The following is a 24,814-nucleotide window of genomic DNA, read 5'->3' on the forward strand; positions in this document are numbered from 1 at the left end:
GCATCTGTGGGATGGGAGTCTGTGAGTGGCTTGGCTGGGTCTTGGGCTCAGGGGCTCCCCTGCAAGGATGTGATCAGGCTGCAGTCAGGCCAGAGGGCAGGGCTGCGGTCTCACCCGATGGCTTGAATGATGGAGGACCACTCGCAGGCTCATACGTGGTACTGCCGGCAGGAGGTGATCCCTCCAGGTGGTTGGGCTACAAGCCGCAGGCCCTTGCCGGCTGGAGGCCAAGGTTCTCTCCTTCCGCTCCTAGGTTGTCTGTCCACAGAGCCACTGCTGTGTGTACAGTCTGTTTCTACGATGGACTCCCCATAGGTATTTGATGTCCCTGAATTCTGTGTCTCTTGTAACAATCCCCAAGATTTGTTTCTCTCCTTATCTGAATTCTTCCTTCAAGAGCATTTCTACTGTGCGGCAAATTTTTGAGGCTTTATATGAGCACAAATATTTATATTACATTCTCACATCCAAATGGCAATTTGAATAAAATTTTAACATTCAGGGGCACCAGGGTGGCTCAGCAATGGAACATCTACCTTTGGCTCAGGTTGTGATCCTGGGTTCTAGGATCAAGTCCTGCATCAGGCTCCCCACAAGGAGCTTGTTTCTCCCTCTATGTCTCTGCCTCTCTCTCTGTATCTCTCATGAATAAATAAATAAATAAATAAATAAATAAATAAATCTTTAAAAAAATTTTTTTAACAGAGTTCTTCTCTTTTAATATATTAAAAACATTCTACCATTATCCTCCCATACCATTTTGCTTTTGAGAAGTCTTTTATCAATCTGTCTTTTATTCCTTGGTAGGTAGGTGAAGAAATAATTTGTCCTTCAACCAGGACAATTTTGAGAGTGAAAGGGACGCTACTAATAATTAAGCTGGGACAGTAGCTATAAACCAGGAAGGTGGTAGCCAAACAAAGACACATGGTTTATTTATTTATAGGTTGTGTGGTCATCCTATTTATAGGTGATTTATTTTTTTTCTCTGGAATCTTTTAGAATGTTCTTTCTGCATTTGACATTCTTGGGTTTTGCTAGAACACTCCTGCATGTGGTTTTCCGTTGGTTCTGCTTGACCTTCTCTGAATTCTTTGTTTGAACTTCTCTCTGTCCCTCTTCTCTCCTTCCTCTCCTCATCTGTTTCCGCGACTTCCGCTTGAATCTTCCTGAGACTTACTGTCGTCAAATGTAGAGATATACTCATCCTGCCAACAGGAGCTGTGCAATCTGTTTGAGGTTTAGATTTATCGCTACAAATTGTGAGAAGTCATTCTCCATTGTGCCTTATACTTCTGTTTCCAGGGCATTTTAATTTTCAAGTGCCTGCAGGGCCTGGTGACAGTGTCCTGGCCTGATCCTCTGGTCTTCCCTAGGAAGACACTGCATTCTAAAACTTGTAGAAGATATTTCCAGATGCACATGGCCTCTCCCGATTTCTCATCAGGAGCTGTGGACATGAGAACTTAGAAGTCGTGTTCCTGTGTGAGGTCAGTTAGAATCCTTAATTGCCAACAGAATGTACTCTGACCCGTGTAAGCAGAAGAGGCATTTACTACAGGCTGTGAGGTCACTCCCAGGATCCTGCAGGGTGGGAAGAGCTCTGAGCCTGTGCTTCCAGGACCAGCACCCTACCCACGCTGTGGGCCAGGGCAGATGAGCAAGCTGCCACCACTGTGCCATGCCACTGGCTCACTCCTGGCCTCCGCCACCAGAGCCCCTTGGGAGCTCTGGTGCAGGCCAGCAAGGCATCTGTTCTGCACAGGGCCTGCCTCCTGGGATGCCCACCTCCACAGGAAACAGTGGCGTGGGGACGCCTCGCTGGCACCAGGGCAGGTGCTTTGGGAGCCAGAGCTGATAAATAGGGAGTTTGATCCTCCTCAAACCAAGATGACACTATATCTTAACTTGAATTTATTTATTTTAATTTTTTTATTTTATTATTTATTTATTTATTCATCAGACACACACACACACACACACACACACACACACACACACACACAGAGGTACAGGCACAGGCAGAGGGAGAAGCAGGCTCCATGCAGGGAGCCCGACGTGGGACTCGATCCCGGGACTCCAGGATCACACCCCAGGCCGAAGGCAACACTAAACCGCTGAGCCAACTGGGCTGCCCTGTTAACTTGAATTTAAATTAAAAAAGAGGGATCCCTGGGTGGCGCAGCGGTTTGGCGCCTGCCTTTGGCCCAGGGCGCGATCCTGGAGACCCGGGATCGAATCCCATGTCGGGCTCCCGGTGCATGGAGCCTGCTTCTCCCTCTGCCTGTGTCTCTGCCCTTCTCTCTCTCTCTCTCTGTGACTATCATAAATAAATAAAAATTAAAAAAAATAAATTAAATAAATTAAAAAAGAAAAATGAAAAAAAAAAAAACCCACAGAGTTTGGGGACTTTCTAAAATCTATAAAGGCTGTTTAAATCATTATGGGCTGGGCTTACGACACGTGTTCATTCACCACGGATGCCCTAGGGAGCTTGCAGTCTACCGCAGTTTCCAGAACTGCCTGCTGGCCAAGTGACCCAGATCTACCCACGATGCCACGTCTACCCCGACACAGCTGATACCAAAACGGAAAACCAGACAATTCCTTTGAGGGCTTGTCTAGGTGTCCTTTCTAGAGGAAAAGGAAGCCTTTTAAGTTTTATTTTTATTTTTTGATTTTTTTTAAACATGGGGCTGTACTACCCCTTTATTTTTATTATTAATTTTTAAAAGATTTTATTTATTCACGAGAGAGGCAGAGAGAGAGGCAGAGACATACAGGCAGAGGGAAAAGTAGGCTCCCCTAGGGGATCGGGACTCGATCCCAGGACACCAGGATCCTGACCTAAGCCAAAGGCAGACCGTCAACCACTGAGCCACCCAGGTGCCCAACTTTTAAGTTTTAAATAAAATGTTCAGAGTCCTCCCTCATGTGTCCAGAATTTTTCAGGCCATTTTTACAAACACCGTAAGCTCGTCGATTCGACTGAGATGTTGCCCCATTGATCTAGAGGGCTCTAGAAGCATCTGTCTAGAAGTGGCGGCTAAGATGCCTCCCAGACCCCTCAGCTGGCTGACCTCTCCCAAGTGCTTTTAAAGACTTTGCTCTGTGCTCTGTGTAGCAACTTCTGAACACTATAACAAAGAAATCATGAAGATGCCATTCTTAATGAGAAAGGCTTTTAGGGGTGCCAGGCTGGCTTAATCGGGGAGCATGTGACTTTTGATCTCGGTGTTGTGAGTTCGAGTTCCATGTCGGGTGTAGACATTACTTAAAAAAAAATAAGATCTTAAAAAAAAGGCTTTTGGAAAGAAGTGGAGTGGGGTTGGATTTAAATGCAGTAAAACTTGAAGGACTGGATCTGCTGAGCTCTCTCTGCGTGTGAAGTGCTCCCTCTTCTTTGTTACATGCAAAGCGCACTAGCCACATGGCGAGGAAGGGGCCTGGGCATGCCCTGGGCGTGCTTCCCGAGTCCCTGTGCTCTCATTTCTCTCTCTGGGCCGATATTGCAGATATTGCAGTGAAGCTCGCTGCTGCACACGAGCCTTCCAGCTGCCCTGCGCTGACCCTTGTCCCGACTCATAGCAAAGTCTGGCCATGAGTGGTGTCACTGTGACTGTTTTTACAGTCGGAAAGGGCACAGGACAAAACTTCCACATCAGGACAAGATTAAAAAGTCAATAAAGGGGCGCCTGGGTGGCTCAGTTGGTGTCTGCTTCATTCAGCTCAGGTCATGATTGCAGAGTCCTGGGATCGAGTCCTGCGTGGGGCTCCCTGCTTAGCGGGGAGTCTACTTCTCCCTCTCCCTCTCCAGCTTCCCCTGCTCAGTGCCTCTCTCTCTCTCTCTCTATCAATAAATAAAATCTAAAAAAAAAAAAAAAAAGGTCAAACTATGTGGGTACATGACACTACTTAGAAATGAAATAGAAAAAGGCAGAATTGGCTAAGGAACTCCTCAGTTCTGAGCTGACGCACTGGCAGAGATGGATTGCTCAGATGAGCCTGTCCCCTGGAGGCACACGGCTCACCGACCCCCAAATTCCTGCACTGAGAAAACTGGCCCAAGGCTGGGTCCTCAGGAAGATCAGCTGCTGGACTGCAAACGTCTTCAGCTCCGAACGTCTTCAGCTCCAAAACAAACAGAAACGATTGTAGTGAACTCTGCACCAAATATGCGCCTACGTAACACACAGTGAGAGATTGTTCTAAGTGGATTTACAACCATTACCTGGCACTTACAGACTGAGGACGTGTGCTCTAAGGACAAACTCTAAGGAAAATTTTGAGCTCCTATATAGTAGTTTCATTGTTTACGGTAATAATGGTGTGACTGTGAGACCATTTTTATCTAGTTGGGTAATGACGTGTCCGAGTTGTTAGAAATAGTCCAAGTTGGGAAGCCTGGGTGGCTCAGTGGTTGAGCGTCTGCCTTAGGCCCAGGGTGTGATCCCGGGGTCCTGGGATCGAGTCCCACATCGGGCTCCCTGCATGGAGCCTGCTTCTCCCTCTGCCTGTGTCTCTGCGCCTTTCTCTCTGTGTCTCTCATAAATAAATAAAATCTTAAAAAAAAAAAAAAAAAAGAACCCTGAAGCCATCCCTTCCTTGTACAACCAGGTGGAAGAGGAAAGAACTGGGTAGGTATCCTGCCTTCCTCATGGGGCCGCGTCTGTGCACTATGTGAGCAGCCCTGGTGAGTGGGGGCATCTTCCTCCTCCCAGGGGGCTGGCTGGTCATCGGGGACAGAGATGCCACCGTCCCCACCACTGCTGGTTCCGGCTGGAGGGGCCGATTGGGGCCGCAGTGGGGTCGTGTCTGCTGCAGACAGAGGACCTTCAGGGTTAGGGAAGCAATTAGGGCCAGGTAGTAGGAATATGGTGAGTGTTCTGGGCCTGCTGCCTAATGAATGGGACCCAGGCCATGCTCTCGATACTTGCTTCTCCTCTAGACCGACAGAGGTCCTCTATGAGGCCCTGAGGTGACTTCTAAGCAGTGTGATGTCGTGTGTGTGTGTGTGGTGGGGGGGGGGGGGATCCTCAGACCTGTGGAGGGAAGTCCTCTGTGAGGCCCTGAGGGGACTTCTAAGCAGTGTGATGTCACGCGGAGGTGGGAGGACCCTTAAACCTGCGGAGGGAGGTCCTCTGAGGCCCTCAGGTGACTTCTAAGTAGTGTGAGGTCACGTGGAGGTGGGGGGACCCTCATACCTGCAGAGGGAGGTCCTCTGAGGCCCTCAGGTGACTTCTAAGCAGTGTGAGGTCATGTGAGAGGACAGGTAGTGACGGCGTGCAGGCAGCATGTCCCCCCGGCAGGCGCATGGACTCGGGGCCTGTGCAGCCGGAGCCGGGAGCAGGCCCGAGGGGAGGATTAGGAAACAACAGGCCATTGACTCTCTGGCTTCCCCACTCTGGCCCTTGTGCCAAGGCTCCCGCTGTCCACGGCCGACAGTCCCCGCTGAGCAGGAAACACTTGCCGATGGTCCCCTCCGCCCCACGGAGCTGGCAGCAGCAGCGGGGCCCTGTGTGGCTGCAACCGCACGGCGGCGTCCCCACCGTGGAAGCTGGCGTCCTCACCATCTCTCTGCGTCTCGTAATCGGAATCAAGCGCTACTTTGAACCCTGCGTGCTATCTTCAGGGAGGACGTGACAGGCGGGAATGAAACACTTGGAAGAGATCTGCCTGGCTTCTTGGGGTCACCCGGTTTTGCCTCGACCCCATCCTGTGTCTGCAGCTGAGCTGTGGCGCGAGGACTCCGAGGGCCGACCTCGTCCCGGTTCCTGCGTTCGTGTCACCAGCAGGTTGTGAACTGCACACCGCGGTGCCAGGGACGCACCCGCTGAGTGCTGATGAACGGCACTGAGCAAACACCAGCTCGGGTGGCCACACACCGCCAGTGTCCCCAGGGGACCGAGCCGTGCCAGCTCCCAGGACAGCAGCAGTAAGGGCAGGCGGCCCAGGCCCCGGAGTCCGGGGGACCCGCCAGGCTCCCGGTGCAGTGAGGGGCATGCGGCTGACCCCGGCTTCTCTAGACAGGGCTGTCACTTCTGAGCCGAACACCCTGCTGTCAGAAGTGCCCTTTTTGCTAATGAGAAAACTGGCCCAAGGCTCTGTCCTCAGGAAGACCAGCTGAGGGGTCATTTTAAAGCAACGGAGAACCTTTAAAATGAAACCCCACAAAGGAATCCCGCCTTGGAGGGACTGTCCCATGGTGGTGTTGACGCCGGGGGAGATGGGGAACCCAATGCCAGCAGCAGAAGGCTTCACACCTTCTGGGGGCTTGTCTCCCTTTGCAAACCCTTCCCACCTTTCCTTGCTGCTTCTCAGGTCACCCGGACCCTGGCCTGCACCCCTGCAAGCTCTTGGCTCTGTGCGGAGAAGGTGGCCTGTTGGGAACTCTGGGCCCTCGGAGGGATCCAGGAACAAGATCAGAGTCCTGTCTGGGCGCCCCCTCCTTTCCACAGGGTGTGACCTCCCGGCTCCCACGGGGCACTTGGCATGCCTTTCTCTGCATGCACCTTCCTCGCAAGCGCTTGTCTGGGTCCCCCTGCAGGTTTCTTGCTCCTGTCGGAAGCACCCACTGGGTAAGTGACCTTGCTGGCCTCTCCATATTGTCTGGTGAGGCGTAGGGACAAGGCCCACTGAGGCAGCCTGCAGCCCCGATGTCAGCGGGGCCTCTCCTGCTCTAAGGTCAGCAGCACCTGAATCAGGGTTCCTGGGGCTCTGGGGGCTTCTGAGAGGTGGCGAAAGGCTCTGGCTCCTCACCAGCACACAGGCCAGGTGACACAAAAGGAAGATCCCAAACCACAAAACCTGCGCTGCTGGCGCGGGAGAGGGCACGAGAGCAAAGGCCAGGGAGGTTTCAGCCGGTACTCTGCGCCCCTGCAGCTTGGGTCTCTCACAAGCAACGTTATTTGTGTGATCAGAGTAGAAGGCGCTGGTTAACTTCACGAAGCCCGTCCAGCCTCTCATCACTGGGTCCTCTTGTCCACCCACCCAGCCCTCGGCAGTCTGCACCCTGCTCCCAGCCACGTGCCCACCCACAGAGGGGACGGAACGCCAGTCCTGCTTCCCCAGCCGCGGGAAGCTCACAGGAGACAGATGAAAACGGTTTGGGTCTCACACCTTTGAAGTCGCAGCAGAGACAAGATTCAGAGGGCACACGCCCTGCCCGTGTCCATGGCGGAAATTTCACAGCCTGAACTTCGCTGCACGATGTGAGCTGACCAGCCAGGGACGCCTGCTGTCCCTGTCGACTCCCCGGAGCCAGTCCTGGTGGATGGGCTTCCCCACCTCCAGACAGGCGCAACCAGAGCTGGCGACAGGGCCGTGACCTCCACAGCCCTTCCCAGGATGCTGCTGGTTCTCATGTCAGCTTCTTGGGGTATGTTTCAGGTGGCACACCTGGGAGGTTGTCTAATGTTTGCCCGGAACAAAGAACGCATCCTGAGCAACTGTCTGCGCTTCCCAGAGGCTGGCCTTCTCGCCCATCACCCCTGCAGCCCACCACCCCCCCCAGCCCACCAGCCCCCAGGTGTCACAATACTTTTCAGAGCTCCACGTTTTACCCACATCAATCTTTCTAAGGATATGATATCAAATTGCAGTTTCTTAATCAAGAAACTTAATCATAATCAGCAAGATAATCATACCCATTTGACAAATATTTAAATCATTTATTGCCATTTAAGTTACAGCACTTTAATATACACGCTGCATGGAAGCACACTTTCTCTAACACTGGCCATGACAGTGTAAGTATGGCCGGCTGTCGGTGGTCTCAGGGTCATTAAAGAGTTAAAGATTCTGAGTATTTAAGTGCTAATAATTACAGTTTTTATCCAATTTTTTATTAAGTAAATTCTAGCAAGTAATATAATATACATATTACTGCAGATAAAACCATCATTGGGAATTATTAAATTGATTGCATATTTTGAGCTACTCTTTATGAAGAGAAGTAAAATACTTGGTATGTGTAAGGCAGCAGAGAGTTGGCTTAGGGACTCTCAGCTATTTCTAGAAAAATTGGTTAGTAAAAATAGCATTCAGCTTATTTTCCTTAGCAAGACTATTCTGAGGATGGAATCTGTGACTCAGCAGCAGCGCTGACGCTGTCCCTTCAAACACCTGGTTGCTCATTTTCCACTGTTATGCTGATGCCTTTTTACTCATCCTGGAAATAAACACAAAGAAAAATTCAATGAAAAACAAACTTGGATGGCGTTAAGACACCTTTACATTTATTTCAACCTAATAATTTTATTAAAAACAGTAATATCCTATCTCATGTTAATTTGCATGTTTCAGTAAGCAAATCTGTATTGCATTTGCAGACCAATCATTGTTTTAAAGTCAGCAGCATATTTTTTTCCAACAGCACATTTTTGCTCTGAATCTAGTTTCCCCAACTGCTGACACATTATCTCTGTGCACACACACACACACTCACACCTAGTCCCCCAAGGCCTCCAGATTGGAGTTTCTGTCTCCCCAATTCCTCAAAACAAAAACGATTAATTCGGGATCTGCTTACTCATGTTTGATAAGGCGTCCTCCCTGAATGAGCTGGGCTACTTCATTTGTGGCATGGCATGCAAACAGAAGCCAGTTTCGAGGCTGGACCTTGTAGGCAAATCTCATGAATGTCAAGGAGTAACAACAGAGGGCTGTCGGAAACATCAAAGCAAAGCAATGGCTTATGGTCTAGCAGACTGAGAGCTGGTGTGATCAGAGATCAGCAGCTTGATCGCCTTCATCAGAAAAAGAATCTCTTCTGCTAAAACTTTTCACAGACGATAAAAGTTGTTGCTTAAATTCTCCCACGAACGGGAAACTCATTCCATATTTTACTCTACTGTTAGGTATTTTTACTTATTAAACATTTCAGGGACGTTTGCTTGCTAGAGTGGGCTATTAGTTCTAGCACTGTCTGAAAGAATTGCTACTTAATCCCCGCAACAAGACTTTTATGGTCAAATATCAGATTTCAAATAAAATTCAAGGCACTTCATCTAAATAAAGTCCAAGAGGACCCATTCTTCACTTGTGTGTACTAGATCTGAAAGGCACACAGGACCTTAACACTTCCTGGGTAAATATTTCAAAACAACTCTGTTTTTTTTTCCTCCCCGTGGACAAACACCCTTCCATGCCATCATATTTCTTTATGTTACTTTCAAATCGTGACTGTAGTAGCTGGAGCTACAAACATGAAATGTAAACAGAAGCCATATTATGCTATAATTATATGTATCAAAGTCCTCCCAATTATTCAAATGTGTGTCCTTACCAAATGTCATCCGCCCACTGATAATCTCTGGAGACTTTTTCATGTCATTGATGGCAGCAATGGGAAGACCCCAGTTGGCTACAGGGCCCCAGAAATGCTACAAAAATGAGAGGAAGGGAAAAGGAGAGGAAAGGATAAGGAGGGGATGTGAAAAGCTGCAATTTCTTCCTTTAAATGACAATGGAAACATGTGAAAATGAACCTTCATGTTTATATCTTGCAGATTTACTTGCAGATGGCCGGTTAACATTTAGGCACTGTCTGGTCAAGGCTTGGCCTGTTAGTCAGTGGCTCTTCCAGGGTGAGCCCCGAGTCAGGAAGGATTTGGCCATTTACCAAGATCCCCATCAACTTCCAGATTACTGCTAGGTAATCTCTGTCCCACTGAGAGAACTTTAAATCAGATTAACTTCTTACCCAATTCCCTCCTGCCGTAACTTAAACCTCATTATAACTTAAACCTCATTACAACTATTCTCTGTAAGGGACTGTTTAAATCTCTCAAAACCTCTTTTTCAAATTTACATTAAGGTATTTGTCAGTATCTCTTAGAATGCCTATCCTAAATTGGAGATTTTTTTCTGAAGAAAGCAACTTAAAAGGGGAGAACTTGCTTTTCAGCTCCTATGAGCTATATTTAGATCAGAGAACATGGAAATCTCCACTCAGAACCCCAGAGATACTAAGAAATTAAGACTGGAAGATACTTTTGAAGTCATAGCAACAACCAATGTTTAAAAAAGGCTCAACAGTTTTTCATCCTAGGACAGCAGCGTCCCAGGACAGCAAAATGCCATTGTCTGTGTTCAACAGCAGTAATATCCAATTGATTTAGTTTCTGAGGCTGAACTAAGTTCAGTAGCTTTTCCCATCAAATTAAAAATTGTTTATTAATGTACAATTTACAGTAAGGTATGAAAGAAACCACACATCGTTGACTAAACACCCTTTTTCGTTATCAGACTATTAATCAGTGATCAACTTCTGCCTATCAGAGCATTTAAGATAAATTCAGGCTGCTGAGCACATTTCTAACATTGACCAGGAGTCTTTAAAATCCCTAATTCCATTAAGAAGTAGGAAACAAAGGAACTACAAGAAAAATATGTGGATTATGTTTGGGATGATAGAATATTTTGAAATGCTTACTTAACATGCTTAAGTGGGAGGCCCAGGCCGCCCAGGCCTTAACCAGCTGTAAAGAGCCAGAGCTCCTCTGGGGCCAGCATGCTAGGCATGGGGGCATCTACAGCTGACTTTCAAACCCCGTAATTGGACACAGCTGGTGTAAAGAATCTCAGAGGTTCTGTGGTGGCGGGCTAGTGTTCTCATCTTCAGACTGGATGTTATCTGAGTTACACTCACTCTGCTGGAACTTGAATTTCTTGTACCTGGATGCTGAGTGGCCAATCCTCTCCCCCCTACCTACTGGAGCTCTGGAGAGGGAGGGTGGCCAGCCTTCACTTACTGGCTTCCCCCCATTCCCGTCCTTCTCCGGGGCGGGGGGTGGGGGGGGGGGAGAGGCACTTCTTTTCTCAGCTCCCTGCCATACTGGTGTCTCCCTTTCCTCATCTACTGACTGGGCTTTTCTCCACCTTAGTTTAGTTTTATCTTTTTCTAGTTAATCTCTTCCCACAGCTCTGCTTTGCATGTTGGTCCCCATGTCTACCTTCTCATACATAGACACGGGGCTGGAATAGAGCCTGGAGAGGTTCTCCACCACCAGGCCCAAAGGCATCTCCCCCTGCGGCTGGGGTCATGGAACAGGACCCTGGCATAAACCTGACAGCTCAAGCAGCCCTGGGGGACTTGCGCTCACATGGTGGCATTACGAGTTCTAGGTTGAGGACTGTCATGCATGAATAGAGTTCTGCAAATTAGCGGTGATCAACACTCTTATGATGATAAACATTAAGATACGCTTACAACCGGTTTCTTAAAAAGAATATGAAAGGTAAAAATGATCTCATCACTAGTTTACTAAAAGATCTAACCCCAGAAGGTTAACAATGCAGTCTTTTTGCCTAGTGCAAGCTTCTAGTCCCACTTCCCTGTTTGTAAACACGTTTGGTCCAGGTTCCTTCTGCTCAGCAGTCAATGCACTGGTCCTGCCTGAAGTTAGTGCCCAGAGCAGATCAGAACCACCACCAGATGCGGTGGCCAGATTGGCCAGCTTAAGCAGAGGAGGCCAGGGCTGGGCCAAGGCTGCTGTCTGTAACTCTGTTAATGCACAAAGTCTGCAAAGGCCTGAAATAAAGTAGAACAATTTTCTTACCGTACTATTTTGTGAGGAGGCCCCAACGTTCAGACAGGAGAGATGTAGGGGAAAAAAAAAAAAAAAAAAAAAAAGATCAGATGCTTTGAAAGATTTCAGTTCTATTCGGTGACTTCAACCTCACACGTGTGCTCAAGTTTCAGTGACAGAACTACCAGGTGAGCAGCACATGTTCTTTTCTTAAGAAGATAGAGTATTATTCCTAACAACAACTTTGACCCAATGAAACTAAAATTTCGTAAATTTTACGAAAATAAACTTACACCTTAGAGTGAAGCTGTCCAACAGAAATATAATGCAAGTCACTACCAGAAGCCACATATGTAATTTAAAAATTTCTAGAAGCCACATTAGCAGAAGTAAAATGAAACTAGGGAATTTTATTAAGTTTATTCTAATGTATCAGAAATATTTCAATTTGAACATGTAATCAACAAAAACTTAACAATGTGACATTTTACATTTTTTTGTACTAAGTTTCTGTGATCTGTTATATGTGTTGACATTTGTGGCGCATGTCATTTGGACTGGCCACAGGTAAAATGCTCCACTGTCATCTGAGGCTCACAGCTGCTGGATGGCATAGTGCAGGCTGAGGGGGCATTTCTCTGGAAATGAAGAGGTGGAGAAACACAGTGCTGCAGAATTCCGGCAGTGATGAGCTCACCATTTTTACGAACAGGTTATTACCAGAACAAAAGCCCCTAAAAATAGGCATGTAACTTTACATTTTGTTCACTTCTAAAACTCTGGAACCTCAAACGGTGTCTAGCATTTACAAGGCACCCAAAAAAGTCTTTGTTGAATGAACGAACGAATGAATAGTAAAAACTTTCAACATTAAGTGTTTTTCCGAATGTTAAACTTAGTACGGTTTAAAAATACATAAAAAGTTTTAGAATGAATTCCTTTTATTTCTGAAATGGCAATTCTTTTTGCAGGATATAGCTTAATCTTCTGTATGGCAAAATCTTAAAGTTTATGTATTGAAAGAGTTAAGGAAGTAAAATGATAAAATCCTTTATAAACACATTGACATCCAAATAGCTCTTCTCACCATTTTGATTTAGAGGTCAAGAAGGTTCTAATTTCCACTGTGAAAGTATTTGTTGACGGTGCTAATAATATTCAAATAGGCTTTATTGTGAAATTCAAGAAGCCTAAAAAGAGTCTTTCAACACTAAATGAATTGTTTGAAGAAATTATGTTTCACTAGATTTGCCTTACCAAGACTATTTCACAGGAAGTCTAAATTGAGCACAGTGTTTTGCCTCAGAAGGGGTGGGTTTTCTTACCAGGCCAGCCTGACCTAGGAGATTATGGACTATGCTCATCTGCAGTGTCACTATTCTGTTTGTTTCAGAAGTAGAATTTAGGGATTCCTCAGTTGCATATAACACCCAGTGCTCATCTCATCATGTGCCCTCCTTAATGCCATCCCCCAGTTACCCCATCCTCATCCCCTCCAGCAACCCTCAGAATTCAGTGTCTCTTATGGTTCACCCCCGATTCCATGGTCTTTTATTTTTCCTTCCCTCCATCTACATTCATCTGTTTTGTTTCTTAAACTCCTCACATGACTGAAATCATAGGGCATTTGTCTTTCTCTGATTGACTCATTTCACTTAGCATAATACACTCTAGTTCTAATCACATTGTTGCAAATAGCAAGATTTCATTCTTTTTGGATGGCTAAGTAATAGTCCAACTCTCTCACACACACACACACAAACTCTCTCTCTCTCTCTCTCTCTCTCTCACACACACACACACACACACACAATCTTCTTTATCCATTCGTCTGTTGAGGGACATCATCTGGGCTCAAACCACAGTCTGGCAATTGTGGACACAGAGACTATAAACACTGGGGTGCAGGTGCCCCTTGGGATCACCATATTTGTATCCTTTGGATAAATACCTAGTAGCACAATTGCTGGGTCATAGAGTAGTTCTATTTTTAACTTTTTGAAGAACCTCTGTATTGTTTTCCAGAGTGGCTGCACCAGCTTGCATTCCTACCAATACTGCGGGAGGGTTCCCCTTTCTCGGAATCCTCACCAACATCTGTTGTTCCCAGAGTTAATTTTAGACATTCTGACCAGTGTGAGGTGGTATCTCATTGTGGTTTTGATTTGTATTTCCCCAATGCTGAATGATGCTGAGTATATTTTCATGTGTCTGTGACCATTTGTATGTCTTCTTTGGAGAAATGCCTGTTCATGTCTTCTGCCCATTTCTTGAGTGGATATTTTGTTTTTTTGTAGTGTTTACTATTCTTAAAGCACCTTTGTTCAGGATCTGAACAAAGAACCATATCTAATTAGCTGTAAGTTACCAGTGGTACGTTTTCCCATCAAAAATATTTTAAGAGATGTAGCTTTTAAAACCTAAAAGATCGGGGGATCCCTGGGTGGCTCAGCAGTTTAGCGCCTGCCTTTGGCCCAGGGCACGATCCTGGAGTCCCAGGATCGAGTCCCACGTCGGTCTCCCGACATGGAGCCTGCTTCTCCCTCCTCCTGTGTCTCTGCCTCTCTCCCTCTCTATGTCTATCATAAATAAATAAATAAATCTTTAAAAAAAAAAAAAAAAACAAACCTAAAAGATCAACTTGGGGAGAATTTAGTTTTCAATTCAGGACTCTTCCTGAACCATACTATAGTTCAAATTCTACCCTATTCTACAGCATGAAAATCATCACACAAAGAATGCTGATCTTCCAACCAAGAATACCCTACCCAGCAAAGTTATTCAGAATTGAAGGAGAGAGAAATAATTTTCCAGAAAGCAAACGTTGAAAAAGTTCACTGCCATTAAACTTGCCTTACATGAAATGGGGTTAATTAGTAACAAGAGCACACATGAAAGAGTAAATCTCACTGTTAAAGTAAATATATAGTAAAGTTAAGTAGATTAATTACTTATTAAGCTAGTATGAAGGTTAAAAGACAGAGTAGTAAAAATAAAATAATTAGCTAAGGGACAGACAAGATAAAAAGATGTAAAGTATATCAAAAACAAAATAAGGGGAGGAACATTGAAGTTTAGAATGAGATCAAACTTAGAGTTGTTACCAACTGAAAACTATTACAGATACAAGTTGTTATATATAAGCCTCAAGGGAACCACAGAGCAAAAAACTATAATAAATAACAAAAAATAAAGATCATCAAACCACAAGACAGTAAGAGAACAATGTAACAGAGAACTACAAAAACATCCAGAAAATAAACAAAATGGCAGTAAGCGCATACCCACCATTGGGCTACCTGCTCAGTTGGTAATCTGCTTCTCCCTCCCCTTCCAGCTCGTGCCCTCTGTCACTATCTCTGTCTCTCTCTCAAATAAATAAAATCTTAAAAAAATGAAAGAGATATTAAAACTGATACCACAGAAATAAAAAGGACTGTATAATACCATTATGAACAGTTTTACACCAATAAACTGGACAACCTAGAAGAATGGACAAATTCCTAGAAACATACAATCTACCAAGGCTACATCATGATAAAATAGGAAATCTCAAGAGATTGATTACTAATGAAGTGATTGAATCTGTAATCGAAAACCTGCCAACAAAACGAAGTCCAGGCCCACACAACTTCCCCGTTGAATTCCACAAAACACCCAAAGAAGAATGAATACCAATCCCTCTCAAACACTTCTAAAAGATAGAAGAGGGAAGAATTCTTACCAAAATATTTTACAAGTCCAACATACCAAAACCAAACAAGGATGCCATACAAAAAAGTAAGTTACAGGCCAATATCCCTGATGAAAACAGATGCAAAAATCCTCAATAAAATACTAGCAAACCAAATTCAATAGTACATTGAAAGGATCATACACTATGATCAAGCAAGATTTATTCTAGGGAGTCAAGGATGGTTTAATATCCACAAATCAGGATGCCTGGGTGACTCAGCAGTTGAGTGTCTGCTTTCAGTTCAAGGTCATGAGATCAAGCCCTAGGTCAGGCTCTGCACTCAGGGAGGATTCTGTTTGAGATTCTCTCTCCCTCTTCCTCTGTCCTGTGCCCTGCTTGTGTACTTGCTCTCTCTCAAATAAATCTTAAAAAAAAAAAAAAAAAAGAACTTAGGAAAAAAAGCCTGTTACTATTTGCAGTTGACATGATATTACATAGAGAACACCAAAGACTCCATCAAAAACTGTTAAAAAAAAAAAAAAAAAAGAACTGCTAAACAGGGACATCTGAGTGGTTCAGTGGTTGAGTGTCTGCCTTTGGCTCAGGGTGTGATCCCAGAATCCTGGGATCGAGTCCCACATCAGGCTTTCTGCATGAAGCCTGCTTCTCCTCCCTCTGCCTATGTTTCTGCCTTTCTCTGTGTCTCTTGCAAATAAATAAATAAAATCTTAAAAAAAAAAAACCTGGTTAAACAAATTCAGTAAAGTTGCAGATTATAAAATCAGAATACCAAAATCTGTTGTTTCTTTATTAATGAGCTATCAGAAAGAAATTAAGAAAACAATCTCATTTACAATTGCATCAAAATAACGTACCTAGGTATAAATTTAATCAAGGATGTTGTATGTTGAAAACTGTAAGATATGAAAGAAACTAAAGAAGACACAAATAAATGGAAAGCTATTTCATGCTTAGGGACCAGAAGAATATTATTAAATTGTTCATACTATCCAAAGCAATATACATATTCAATGAAATCCCTATCAAAATTCCAATGGCATTTTCTTTTAAGATTTTATTTATTTATTAGAGACAGAGAGAGAGGCAGAGACACAGCAGAGGGAGAAGCAGGCTCCATGCAGGGAGCCCGACGTGGGACTGGATCCCGGGTCTCCAGGATTAAGCCCTGGGCCCAAGGGGGCTAAACCGCTAAGCGCCCCCCGCCCCCCAGGCTGCCCCAATGGCATTTTCCATAGAAATACAACAATCCTAAAATTTGCATGGAATCATAAAAGACCTTGAATAGGCAAGGCAATCTTGGAAAAACAGAACTGGAAGCATTAAGTTCCCTAATTTCAAACTATTACAAAGATGTAGTAATTAAAACTACATCTGCGTGGTATTGACATAAAAGAGATATAGATCAATAGAGCAGAGCCCAGAAATAAACCTACACAGGAGTCAAGAAATTTGACAGAGGAGTCAAGAACATAAAATGGGGAAAAGACAATCTCTTCAATAAATGATACTGGGAAAATTGCACAGCCACATGCAAAAGAGTGAAACTGGACCATTACCTTACACCAAACACAAAAATGGATTAAAGATGTGAATGTAAGACTTGAAATCATAAAACTCCTAGAAGAAAACTAGGTGGCAAGTGGCTTGACACTGGTTTTGGCAAAGATTTTCTGAATCTGACAGCAAAAGCAAAAATAAGTAAGTGGGAGTATGTCAAACTAAAAAGCTTTTGCAAGTAAAAGAAAAATGAAAAGGCAACATATCGAATGGGAGAAAATATTTGCAAACTATATATCTGAAAAAGGGCTAATATTCAAAATACATTAACTCACACAACTCAATAGCAAAACAACAACAACAACAACAAAAACCCCAAAAAACCAGTATGATAAAAAAAAATAGGCAGACCTGAATAGACTTTTTCCCCAAAAAAGACATACAGATGGCCAACAGGTACATGAAAACATACTTGACATTGACTAATCAGAAAAATGCAAATCTAAGTCACTAGGTTATCACCTCACACCTCTTAGATTATCATTGGGGCACCTGAATGGCTGTGGCTGAACGTCTGCCTTTGGCTCAGGTTATGATTCCGGGGTCCTGGGATTGAGTCCAGCATCAGGCTCCCCAGAGGGAGCCTGCTTTCCCCTCTGTCTATGCCTCTGCCTCTCTGTGTGTTTCATGACTGAATGAATGAATGAATGAATACATAAAATCTTTAAAAAATTACTGCTATCAAAAATATAAAAAAAAAAACTGTTGGCAAAGATGTGGAGAACATACATTGGTTGTGCAGTGTTGACGGGAATGCAAACTGGTGTGGCCACCATGGAAAACAGTATGGAAGTCCCTCAAAAAATTAAAACCAAATTAAATACGATCCAGCAATTCCACTTCTGGGTATTTGAAGAAAACAAAAACACTAATTTGAAAAGACATATACATCCCTATGTTCACTGAAGCATTATTTACAATACCCAAGATATGAAACAACCTAAGTGTCCACTGATGGATGAATAACCTGTAGTACATATACACAGTGAAATATTACTCAGCCATAACAAAGAATAAGTTTTACCATTTGCTACAACATGGATTCACTTCAAGGGCATTATGCCAAGTGAAATAAGTCAGAGAAAGACAAATACCATGTGACCTCTTATAGGAATGATCTTAAAAAACAAAACCAAAAAACCAAGCTCATAGATACAGAGAACAGATTGGTGACTGCCAGGGGCAGAGGATGAGAAATGGGTGAACTGTTTTGTCTGAGTTTAAGTAAGTTGAATAAAAATTTTAAAAAAATGTAATAATGTTGATTACTTAAATAATGGTTTAATGATCATAAAACAGAGAATGAAATCATTCTAAACAATACTAGTAAATATAAAAATCCACAACTCAACATTTCTTAATTTTATGTTAGTTATTTAAAACACGAATCATCTACTAAGTCAGAAAATCTGAATGCATATTTTTGCAGAGTCAAGCTAATGGAAAGAAAATCTTTTTAGTGTATGAATATCTATTTGAAAGAATAAATTTATATGCAACGCACAAACTTCAATTTGGGGAGAGTAATGTAAAACTGTGTAGAAAATACCCTTGATTTTGGGGCACCTGGGTGGCTCAGTCTTGATTTCAACTCAGGTCATGATCTCGGGGTTGTGAAACTGAGCCCCAGTCAGGCTCCGTGCTCAGTCTGCCTGAGACTCTCTCCCTCTCCTCTCACCCACAACCCTCCCCACCAGTGCACACTCCCTCTCCCAAGTAATTAAATCTTAAAAAAAAAAAAAAAAAAAAAGACCTTGATTTTTCTCTTTATTTGGTATGCTGCCATTATTTCCATTAAGGTTAAAAAAAAAAAAAACAACTTTAAAGTCTTTCTTGTGTTCACTTACAATCTGGAACTCTCAGGAGGAAACTCCACCTTCCTGGCTAAGGACAATGTGGAGGTGATGAAGGACAATCACTGTATAGTTGACAACAAAACAAAATGAAACGAAACTCCATAAAACCTTATCTTGTTTTCTTTAATTTGGAAGTGATTGGTGGGTTCATTTCTTCTAAGCTCATTTTTATTTTCATAATGTCTCCTGAACACTGCCAATCTCAGTTTCTTATTTTCCTAAAATTACGGACAGTTGTTAGCTTGCTCTGAAAGCACTGTTAGTTTGCGTAACTGGTAACTCGTTTCGATAGTGCTGAAAGGATCCAACGGTCTTATTTACGCCACTACTTGAAGCGGGTAAGAGTTTGAGCTGCTCTAAGTTGCAGTTCTCTTGCAGCCTGAAAATGCTCACCTACATTTTTTATTTGTCGTCACCAAACTCATCATATTTTCTAACTCAAGTTAAAACGAGGGCATTTTCACAAGTAGAATGTGTGATATTCAACTGTATCTAGCTGGTCAAAACTGACTGGACATCAGAAAAGACCTCTGGCAACTGGACTGTACAGACAACGGCTCTCCTGTGGCCAGTTCTGCTTCACCACCATCAGCTTCATGAAATGTTTGAAGATCAGTTGTATGGTACATATACACAGGGAAATATCACTGTGGGCAGGGTACAGGAAGCAGCATGGTGGAGAGGAGAGGCACAAAGTACCTTACGCCTTTTTGTTTTTTTTTTTTTTTTAAGATTTATTTGAGGTGGGGGGGGGAGAGGGGGAGAGAGAGAGAGAGAGAGAGAGAGAGAGAACTAGCAGGGGGAGGAGCAGACAGAGACGACAAGCACAAGCAGACTCTGTGCTGAGCACCGAGCCCAACCTGGGGCTCAATCCCAGGACCCTGAGAGCATGACCCGAGCTGAAACCAAGAGTCGAATGCTTACCTGACTGAGCCCCCCAGAAGCCCCGACCTTACTTCTTTTTGAAACCATTCTTTCGCATTACTTTCCTCAAATCCTAACCTGGCATTTCCACTGTGGCTCTGCAAACCTGTTGTCCATAGGTCTCAAGTTTAGTCTAGATAAAAGTTTTTCATGTGGCCAGTGAGGCACTGGATCAGACTCCTAAGCCTGTCCCAGCCCCAATAATCTATCATTGGGCAAGGGGTCCCTGTTGTTCTGCTGCAACTTCTCACCTGGATAGTAAGTAGAAATCTTTAAAGCTTTCCTGAAAACAAGGAGTTAAAATTAGAATAGCATACCTTTTGAACTATAGAGTATTCATGGCAAACACCCCATTAATTTCTGATTTGTAAGCGTGCTAGCAAACAGATTTAAAAACTCTCCATGATCTAGGTTCTGCTTAAGAAAACATCCTTTGCACATATATCCAATTATATACACACATATACATATATCCATTCACCTCTCAGGAAGGGGGTAAATCTGTAGAATAAATCTGTACAGACTGCTCCTGATGCAATCATTAAAGCATGTGTCCTATGCCTCAGAAATTATTTGTTCCATTTCATTTATTCTTTTTAACCAAAATTCAGGACAGAGGAATGCAAGGGAACAAGGAATGAGGACACAAAGAGCAAGAGCAAAGAAAGCTCTCTTATCTTACTTCATCAACAAGGTATATGAGGAAATAATTTAAAAAAATATATAGGGGTGCCTGTTTGGCTCAGTCAGTTAGTAAAGCACAGGACTCTTGATCTCAGGGTTGTGAGTTCAAGCCCCATGCTGGGAGTGGAGATTACTGAAAAAATAGTAATAATAAATAAAAAAGATAATAGAAACCCAGAAAGTTCTTGATTCAAGATCTCTTTTTTTAAAAAAAAGATTTTATTTATTCATGGGAGACAGAGAGAGAGAGAGAGAGAGAGAGAGAGAGACACCAAGACATAGGCAGAGGGAGAAGCAGGCTCCATGCAGGGAGCCCGATGCAGGACTCGATCCCAGGACCCCGGGATCACCACCTGAGCCAAAGGCAGAGGCTCAAACGCTGAGCCACCCAGGCATCCCTTGATTCAAGATCCTCATTAAGGTAAGAAATTGGTGAGAGGAGAGATGAAAGGTGCCAAGTAGGAGAGTACCAGAACCCAGGGAAGAAACATGCAATATTACTTTCATCAAGCACTATGCTATGCTGTTCAACAGCTACCAAAGCACAATATGTAAGCAATTGCCCAGGACCACACAGCTACAAATCACCAGGGCTAGGGTTCTAACTCATCATTTGGTCTTAATAATACTATAAATCAATCAGTTCTAATAAAAATTTTGAGTAATAACTTAATATTATTTAATATTAAGACCCAATTTAAATGTCCCGGGTTGTCCTAGAAATGCCTTTATGGTGGTTTTCTTCCATGCTAGATCCAATCAAAGTCTACACACTACTTATGGTTAGAATCTATTTCCTTAACTCCTGTTTCTCAGTGAAAAAAATCAACATTTTAAAATATACTCGGATGGGCGCCTGGCTAGCTCAGTCCATAGAGCATGCTATTCTTGATCTCCAGGATTATGAGTTGGAGCCGCACATTGGGTGTAGAGATTACTTGAAAATTAAATCTTTTAAAAGAATACATTTGGAAGCCCACTTTAGCAAGAAAGACATTTCAATGTTACTCATAAAATGTGACTGAGAGAACTTTAAATATCTGTATGAAACACACTCAAGTGTTACTAAATGATTTTTAAAATTCTGGAATAGCATTAGTTTAGAAAAATCTCTGTATCCCTTCAACAGGCTGTAAAAAGAATCCAGATCTTCAGTTAATAGGGAGTGCAAAGTAGGTAGAACAGTTATTCTACCTGAGGAGGTGAGAAGGTACAGAACCTCATTTCTGATCGGAAGAGGGAGCCACTAAAGTTTTCTTCCTTATGCTTTATTCTCCTTTGCAAAAGCACAGCAGTGGGATGTCTGAGTGGCTCAGGTAGTGATTCTGGGCCCAGGGATCGGTCCCACATCAGTCTCCTTGCGAGGAGCCTGCTTCTCTATGTCTCTGCCTCTCTCTCTCTGTGTCTCTCATGAATAAATAAATGAAAATCTTAAAAGAAAGAAGAAAGAAAGAAAGAAAGAAAGAAAGAAAGAAAGAAAGAAAGAAAGAAAGAAAGAGAAAGAAAAGCACAGCAGAGGCTGTGAGCAAGAAGTTTGGAAGAACACAAGGAAAACTTTCCTCTGATCAGTTCTAGGAGGAAGGGTTTCTCTTTCTAGGAGAAAAAGCTTAAATAAAGATTTTCTGGTGAGAATTTGGATACCAGCCCTCAAACAGCCCTCCATAGCTGGCAGTGCTGGCAGGAAATCCCACCGTTCCAAGAATGGCATCTCACTCTATTGACTCAGTTCACAAAAGTAATTCCAGGTCAAAAAAAAAAAAAAAAATCACAGAAATCACAGAGCTTTTTATGCCTCACACTCTTAAGATTTTAACTTTTTCCAGACAGTATACAACATTTCTGCTTAAAAAAAAAAAAAAAGGCAGAATATAAGTTGTACAGTGGATTTGGAGTTTCTGAGTATTTTCACATCCCTTATCCAGTTTTATGTTCTCAAGAACCCGATCAGATAGGGCATGATCATTAAACCCATCTCATAGTAACTAAGGTCCACTGGGGTTGGACGTGTTGGGATCCCTTGGTTAGAAGTCCTCTTCTGCTGATGCCCTAGCAGGGCAGCACTCTTCCTGGACACTGCAATTCTCTTCTTTTCCCCATTTAGTCAAAGCTTAACTCAAAGTAACACTGGAAAAAGTATAGGATGCTCATCTTAGGAACAAAGGTTAAGCTGTATGTCAAAGTATTTGATGGGAAAGCCTGCCTCTCAGAAACCTATCTACTAAAGAAAAAAGAAATGTAAAATAATAGTAAAAATAAAAACAGAAATAAGAAATAGAGAAGTAGGCTCTCTTCCTGGAAAATCCACTTAACAAACTATTCCTATTACTACATAATGCAATTCCTATTATTACATAATATAACACTATAATGAACGTTAGGTAGTCATCAGTATTTTTAAAAATATGAATGAGTGTAATCGCTTTATTCTTAATTATTCTATAGAATTTTATCTTAGCTGTATCTAAGGATTAGGAAGGCTTGTTATCCAAAGCAGAAAACATTAGTAAAAAAAGGTAACCTTCAAAGCCAGAGAAACTTAACTGCAGGGACTAAGAACAGATCCTCAAATTACTATTTGCTCAGATTTTCCCAACACATTAATCTGATAAGTCAGTCCACATTAGTAAACCATCTACTTGATTAATCACAATCCTAGTTAAGTACGAGAAACTTCCTATTTGGAAAAAATCAGGAGCCAAGATTCTTTCCAAATTTACTCTGTCACGTGAGAGACTGAATTACATTTCTCACGGTATATTACTCTGTAAAATTAGAAGTAAACAGTATTGGCAACAAAGTCCAAGCCTTAAAAGTCAGTCCTTTTTATACTGGCAAAAATTCAGTTGCCTTCACGCAGTTTCCTTTGGATGGTTAAAGGACTGATTTTCTCCTTAGCTGTCATCACTTTGCCTCTTTACCACTTTACTGGGGAGGAAAAAAACCAACCAAACAAACAAACAAACAAAAAACAACAACAATCGCAGCCCTACACCTATCTACTAGGCTTTAAAACCGCAACACAAAAAATTAAAGAAAAAAAAATTATACTCCTAAATAAACTATGGAAAACGGCTTCGAAGTCATCCTAAAAAACATTCTGAAATACAAGCAGGCGTCTCCAGATTCGAGGTGAAGAGGACACACAGGTAGCGTGTCTTCAGGCCTTTCGCCCGCCGATGCTCTTTTGTTTGTAACTGGAAGGGAGATGGAACAGGGGACGGTGCGGCCTCAGGAACGCACGCCTCTACTCTGGTTGGCAGGATGCTCGTTTGTTAAAAACACGGGAGGTTTGATTCCCTTCCCGCTGGGACTGAAGGTCCTCAGCACGAGACACCCAAAAGGCGAGGGGGCCCGCGCGAGGGGCAGCGACGCGCACCTGCCGCGCACCTGCCGCGCACCTGCGGCGCACCTGCGCTCCCACAGCGCCTCCCGCTGGCGCCTCCGAGGCCCGCCGCCGGCCCGCCGCCGCACAGCTGGGCGCACAGCGGCAGGGCAGGTGCAGCGAGCCCCGCCCGACCCCGCGCACCTGGCGGCGCACGGCCCGGAAGCCCCGCGGGGGCGAGTGTCCTCCCGCCGCCCCGGGAGCCCCCGCCCCGCCGTCCTCTGCCCCGCCGCCCCGCCGCCCCCGCCGCCCCCGCCGCGCCCTTGTGGCTCCGCGCCCCGGGCGCACGGCCGCGACCTCCGGGAGCCCTCGGTGGTTCCGGCGGTCCGGCCCGGGGTCTCGTCACCTCATGAGGTAGTCCCGAAAGTCCTTGCTCCGGACATAGTCCGCCGCCTTCCGCACCAGCGCGCCCGCCATGGCCGTGCCCGCCGCCAGGCCGCCCCCGCGCCCTCGCCTCCGCTCTCCGCTCCCCGGAGCCCAATGACACCCAGCGCAGCGGACGGCGCGGACACCGCTCCCGCCCGCGGGCCCGCCTCACGACAGCCGGCTCCGCCTTACGGCCGCGCCGGCCTTCGGCCTATGGGAGGACGCGGGGGGGCAGGCGGCGGCGCGGATTGGCTGGCGCGAGCCGCACACCTCCTCCCCGCCCCTCTGCGGCGCTCGGGGGCGGGGCCCGCTGCCGTAAACCGTCCGGGGCCCGGCGGGGATTGGCTGGCGGTCTCCCGGCGCGGGTGACGGTCCCGGGCTCGGCGGGCAGGCGGGCGGCTGGGCTCGTGCGGCCGCCGGGGCGCGCGGGAGCGTCCCCGCAAGGGCACCTTGGCCGGGCCGCGAGCGCACCCGCAGTGCCGGCGTGGGCGGCCCGCGGTGCCCCCGGTGCGCACCGGGAGGGCGGCCGGGGGGCTTGGGTGGTCGACGGGCGCCGTGCACACGCCCCGACCCGGCCCGTCCTGCTGGGGTAGCCGCAGGTGCACGGCTCGGGTAGCCGCAGGTGCACGGCGCTAACGCGTCCGCCCCAGGCAGGGTTAGATCGCGCCGCGTGCATCGCACCGGAGCGGGGAGGGGGCCCTGCGTGTCCCCGCCAGCTAACCCTCTGACACCGGGAGGTGCGCTCAGGTCACGATGGGGGCTCCTGAGGTCCAGCCCAAGGTGGGGGCTCGCTGCGCAGCTGGACCTGCTGGAGATT

At 45.0% G+C, this 24,814-nt stretch overlaps 1 protein-coding gene across 2 annotated transcripts; it reads right to left on the minus strand.

Moving 5' to 3' along the window:
• Positions 1-7,649: 7,649 nt before the first annotated feature.
• Positions 7,650-24,170, minus strand: MPC1 (mitochondrial pyruvate carrier 1). 2 transcript variants are annotated; one of them, XM_049114326.1, is made up of 5 exons: positions 23,978-24,048; positions 12,676-12,679; positions 9,287-9,383; positions 8,531-8,663; positions 7,650-8,170 (listed from the first exon to the last, which is right to left on the minus strand). In XM_049114326.1, the coding sequence occupies exons 1-5, from the start codon at positions 24,046-24,048 to the stop codon at positions 8,146-8,148; spliced, it is 330 nt and encodes a 109-aa protein (XP_048970283.1). In that variant the 3' UTR covers positions 7,650-8,145. The 2 variants fall into 2 exon arrangements, with proteins under 2 accessions (XP_048970283.1, XP_035564086.1); XM_035708193.2 differs by lacking the exon at positions 12,676-12,679 and having other exon boundaries at positions 23,978-24,170.
• Positions 24,171-24,814: the final 644 nt, after the last annotated feature.

The sequence above is a fragment of the Canis lupus genome, chromosome 1, assembly GCF_003254725.2.
Source record: "Canis lupus dingo isolate Sandy chromosome 1, ASM325472v2, whole genome shotgun sequence".
Taxonomy (NCBI): domain Eukaryota; kingdom Metazoa; phylum Chordata; class Mammalia; order Carnivora; family Canidae; genus Canis; species Canis lupus.

Excerpts from the sequence above, each read along its gene's own strand:
- MPC1 (XM_049114326.1), bottom strand. The coding sequence starts at position 24,048 with ATGGCGGGCGCGCTGGTGCGGAAGGCGGCGGACTATGTCCGGAGCAAG. Across the intron at positions 8,664-9,286 it reads CAGTGGGCGGATGACATTTG|CCCTCTGTTGTTACTCCTTG; the intron begins GTAAGGACACAC and ends TGTTTCCGACAG. Across the intron at positions 8,171-8,530 it reads GGACGCCTTATCAAACATGA|GATGAGTAAAAAGGCATCAG; the intron begins GTAAGCAGATCC and ends GTTTATTTCCAG.